We start from the raw sequence: 5,135 nt of genomic DNA on the forward strand, positions 1-5,135 counted from the left end.
CAATTTTTACCTATATACTGTCCTTTATATTTATAAATTTCATTCATTTAGAAATGATATCTACTTCTAATTTCTTTTTTTTAAAATTCTGATTTATATTTTATGATATTTTAAGAATCCGAAAAAAATTTCTTTTCTAATATGTCACTTCTTTTCTAATATTCTCTTATATTCTCCTATTATAAATTTTTTAATTCAAAAATTTTGATTTTATGTCAGAAAATGAATAAAATAATATAATCCGAAAAGTAATGATAATGATATAATTTCTAATAAAAATTTTTTATGAAATATAATATATTTAAAATTAGTTATATATACATAATCGAATTTAGAAACGAATTTTCAAATTCTTAATGGATATTATATATAAATTTTAATTATTCTTAAAAAATTTTAATTATTCTAAAAAAAAATAAAATAAAAAATATTTTCGAAAGCAGTGAAATATTGTAAAGATAAAACGATAATTATTGATATATATGATTTTTGGACAATGATAAATTCTATTCGCATAAACGAAAAAACAAAACCAAAGAAATGCACATTTTTTAAATATATTTTACAAAACATTCTATTCGTACAGCATATAAAACAATACTCTGTATTTATTTTATATTCACACATTAGCTCTATACGACTGTACCACCATATTTTTTCGTTATATATAGAATATAACTTTATACAATATTCGGCGTAATTTTCAAAAATCAGTACTATGAAAGTGCGGTATCCTTTCGACGTATAGTTTCATGCTTTCCGCCTGTTGAAAATGCTGGTGCAGTCCTATCAAATTTCTCCGAATTAATCGCACGTTCTCGATCGATTGTCAATTCCGTTGCATCTGAGTTCATGTTTTTACTAAAAAAATTTCCAGAGGAATATTCTTGTTGGTTATTCAAATTAGCAGTTAATTTATCATGATCGATGTGCGTATTTTTTATTTCCGGCTTCATTTCAGTCAGTGTAACTCTTGCAGATTTTGATGAACTTTTCAGATGCACCATATGATTCGTTGAGTCTATATTACTTCTTTTATGACCAATATGATTATGATGATTTGAAAAAACAGAATCCGTTTTGCCTAAAAACTGGCTATTTTCCATACTATTGAGACCATTTGTGCCACTAGTACTTCCAATACCATTACTATTGGAAATATCTCCCATGTTAAAGTTTCTTTCTTTGGGACCACTTTGCCAAAAAGAATCATCAAACACTTCTGTATCACGTTGTTCCGGAGATAATCTACTGATACGAGCCTTAACAATAGCCAGATGTCTATGTACATAATCCTGATGAGGTGCTAGAGCTGCTGCACGTTCCAAACATTGAGCAGCTAAACCCAATTTACCACGTTCAACCATTACAACACATAAATTGTGAAGACCTTGAATATTTGTTGGATCCAACTGCAGAATTCTACGGTAACACTGTAATCATTTAAAAATTTTTATATTAGTGGTGAAATATTTAAAAATATTTATTATTTGTAATGATAAACTTACATTTTCAGCAGCATCCAAATCTTTTATATTATTTATGTAAATATCACCTAAAAGGATTAATCCTTTAACGTGATCCGGATGAAATCTAACCAGTTGATTTAAAAATGGAGCAGCTTCAAGAGGACGTTGTTCATCTGCTAATAAAAGAGCCAAATTAAATAAAGCAGAACGAAAATCTTCTTTGAGTGCAACAGCATTGCGAAACCATCTTTCTGCACTTCCGCTATCATGGTCATCCATAGCTAGCATTCCAAGATTAAAATGAACTCTTTCATTGTTGGAATCCTAAAAATAATCATCATTTCCATTATTAAAATAATAGAAAGGAATATTTTGAAATATTATTTTGACATTATATATGAAAAAATATAAAGGAAAATACTTTTCGTAAGAGTTTTAGAAGTCTTTCTCTAGCTACTTTTCGTAGTTCGGCGCGTCCTAATTCTTGAAGTAAAATGGCTGAATTTAGTAATGCTTGTTCATGTTCTGGATCAAATTCAAGAGCTTTGTCAAGATATGCTAGAGCTTGAGATGCTTTCCCTTGTTCAAGAAATACGACTCCAAGCTTTAAAAATAAAATTAACATAATATATAATCTTTTAATAAACATTATTAATATTTAATAATTTTATTTTTTATATTTACGTTATAATAAATGTCTGGATTGTTACTATCGTAGAAAAGAGCTCGTTCATAAACTTCCTGGGCTTCTTTGGTACGATTAAGTTTAATTAAAACATCGCCTCGATTAATATACGCTTGCGTATAATCTGCGCGCATACTAATGGCTTGTCTATAAAGCAGATCAGCTTCTTCTAACCTAGTTGCATTCTTCGCTATTAGGTTTGCTAAATTTACAAAAACATTCAAGTGATTTGGAGCTATTCGCGCTTGATAAGACTCTCCAGGTTTTGCTTTTGGTAATAAAGATTTTGCCTAAAACAGTTTTGAGGTTGAATTTTATAAATATTATTATTAAATAATTATATTATTTAATAATTAATTATATTATTTATATTATTAAATAATTTTATAATTATGTTATTTTAATTATGCATTTACTTTTAAGTATGCATCTTCAGCTTCTTTGAACATCTTCAGATGATTATAAGTTCTACCCACATTAATATGTGCACCAATATCATCACCTTGAACTTGCACAGCCATATTGAAGAAATTCAATGCTTCTTTGAATTTTCCTTGACTTTCCAAAGCATGCCCAACATTGTTAAATAATTTGGCATTGCGATCATTTACTTTTAATCCTGACATAAATATGGAATATTCATCTAACCAATCATAATTTCTCATAAAGGTTTTTGTTGTATGTGCAGCCAAAAGAGTTATTAATAAAAATAGTGTTAATTTCTTAAATCTATAAATATGAAAAGTTTAAATTAAGAATATAGTCCAAAAAAATTTTGAATATTTATAAAAAAAATTTGAATATTTATAATTTACTTTTTATCGCATAAAATGCTCCATCCATATCCAATAAGCATACAAAATCCCATAGATGGAGCATACAATACTCTTTCAGCAATGACAAATCCCACTGGGAAGAAAAGATTTGAGGCAGGTAAAAATGGAAGTACCATCATAGCCAAACTCTATATAAAAAATTCCATAATCAATTTTTTAAAATTATATCTTAATTTAAGAAAAAAATACAAAATTAATTTAATACTAACCATTATAAGAATAATGGAAGTTTGTCTATTAGGTGTTAAAATTGCTGTTATCAGTAATCCTAGTATAGTTGTATGAGTTGTTATAGTAGCAAGATTGCGAGGATCCGAAAAACTTTCTATCAACGGTATCGTTCCCATAGTCCAATCACAGCATAAATCGCTTGGAAGAAATAGTAATCTTAAATTAACTGCTGCGAGGTAATTATAGGTAAGCTGTCTTATTGGCGTTGGAGCCACTGACGCGGGATTGTCAAATCTAAAATATTAAAAAGAATTATTAATTTTTATTATAGGAACTTTATATTTACAAAAAAAACAAGATTCTTTAATTTCAATTTTTAATTAAACGCATATAACACTTATAATTATTTACCTGGTAAATACAGGTAACTTTGAGCCCATTACATGTAGTCGAAGGATAAGCAAACTAAATGTAACAAGCGTAAGGACCGTCAATCGTTTTGTACCTTCACTGGACCAAGTAAGTGATATTTTTTTCCCACCAAAAGCTGCCTTTAATGTTAGGAAAATATCCACTGCTCTTATCTAAACGAATAATAAAATATATAAATAATTATAAAAATATATAATTAATAATATAAAAAATATAATTAAAAAAAATAATTTAAAAAAAAATTTTTTAAATTATAATATTTATATATTAATTTACCTTTTGTACAACAAAAATTTCATAAAATACACAAACTGCAGTAGCTGTTATTCCTTGTTCTTTACATAACATGGCAGTGAAAACAAAAAACATAGATAATATCAAAGATTTCCATCCTAAAAATAAATGTAATATCTATTTTAATAAATAATATTAATAATTTTTAATAATAAATGTTAAAAAAATAAAAAGAATTAAATACCTGTAGTTCTTCTACTTCTACAGCATTTAGTATATGTGATTAAAGCCGCTAAGTAAAATAAGGAGGACAATGTTTCTGCTCTTCCGACCACTCCTGTAACCTTAATACACGATTATCCACTGACAATGCATCTAAACACGAACTAGGAACTACGACGCGATCGATCGCTCGACGTCGACCATTTGAATCTGGATACATTGATACATTGTCGCCGAAGAGGAGAACAAGGACTAGAAATAATTATCAAATAATATTCTCGTGTAATTTCAAGGTAACGTCGATCGATTCGATCGATATGGAAAGCAGTCTAAACAACTTACTGCTTCTGTATGTATAGGATGAACCGCAAACAGAAGAGAAGATACAAAAGTTGCAGAATCAGATAGAAACATCAAACAAGTCCTGCAATATCAATTACATACTTTATTCTTATTTTGAACTATTTTATTTTATAAAAACAATTTCAATGATATTTTTAAATATTATATATATTATGAATATAATATTTATATAAAATATAAATATTTCTAAATTCTAAATATTTATTTAATATTATATATTATGTTTATTTATTTAATGTTTGAATAATTTTTTTTCTCTTACATATATAGTTACTTAATATATTTTATATTGTATATTATATTAAAACATAATATATAGTTAAAAAAAAAGAAAAAACACACCTGAAATATAATAAGCATACTCCAATATGTAGAATAACATTAAGTAGGTGATATCCCATAGGATCCAATTGATGAATTAAGTAATTCCATCGAAATGTGAGAACACACAAAGGCCTATATGATTTGTGCGATTGCTCCTATTTAAAAATAAATACAATTGTTTTAATACTCACAAAATTAAATTAAAAATTCACAATATTATAAATAATATATCATATATCATATATCAATTATATTTAATATTATAAATAATAAGGTATTTTAGTATAGTTTGAAATATACATTTTATACATTCTTTTTCAAAAAAATAAATAAAAATTTATTAAAAATTTCATAAATTAATTAATTTCTTTTATAAATTATTTATAAAATATAATAATA

The 5,135-nt window shown here is 26.3% G+C and overlaps 1 protein-coding gene and 1 long non-coding RNA gene across 2 annotated transcripts in view; one reads left to right on the forward strand and one right to left on the reverse strand.

Moving 5' to 3' along the window:
* Positions 1 to 538: 538 nt before the first annotated feature.
* LOC102675825 (protein O-mannosyl-transferase Tmtc3) overlaps positions 539 to 5,135 on the reverse strand; it is a 5,419-nt gene continuing 822 nt past the window's right edge. Inside the window, exons 2-13 of the mRNA XM_006616167.2 lie at positions 4,755 to 4,891; positions 4,392 to 4,473; positions 4,072 to 4,171; positions 3,870 to 3,985; positions 3,573 to 3,745; positions 3,200 to 3,455; positions 2,970 to 3,118; positions 2,571 to 2,883; positions 2,154 to 2,444; positions 1,891 to 2,073; positions 1,509 to 1,793; positions 539 to 1,433 (exon numbers count right to left, since the gene is read on the reverse strand). Coding sequence (XP_006616230.1) covers positions 717 to 1,433; positions 1,509 to 1,793; positions 1,891 to 2,073; positions 2,154 to 2,444; positions 2,571 to 2,883; positions 2,970 to 3,118; positions 3,200 to 3,455; positions 3,573 to 3,745; positions 3,870 to 3,985; positions 4,072 to 4,171; positions 4,392 to 4,473; positions 4,755 to 4,891 — 2,802 coding nt within the window. The 3' untranslated portion in view covers positions 539 to 716. The remainder of the gene's footprint in view (positions 1,434 to 1,508; positions 1,794 to 1,890; positions 2,074 to 2,153; positions 2,445 to 2,570; positions 2,884 to 2,969; positions 3,119 to 3,199; positions 3,456 to 3,572; positions 3,746 to 3,869; positions 3,986 to 4,071; positions 4,172 to 4,391; positions 4,474 to 4,754; positions 4,892 to 5,135) is intronic.
* Positions 3,564 to 4,548, forward strand: LOC116185682. The gene is made up of 3 exons (XR_004150551.1): positions 3,564 to 3,680; positions 4,095 to 4,342; positions 4,409 to 4,548. It is a non-coding gene; the product is annotated as an uncharacterized LOC116185682 (long non-coding RNA).

This window comes from Apis dorsata, unplaced genomic scaffold, assembly GCF_000469605.1.
Source record: "Apis dorsata unplaced genomic scaffold, Apis dorsata 1.3 scaffold_251, whole genome shotgun sequence".
Lineage (NCBI taxonomy): Eukaryota > Metazoa > Arthropoda > Insecta > Hymenoptera > Apidae > Apis > Apis dorsata.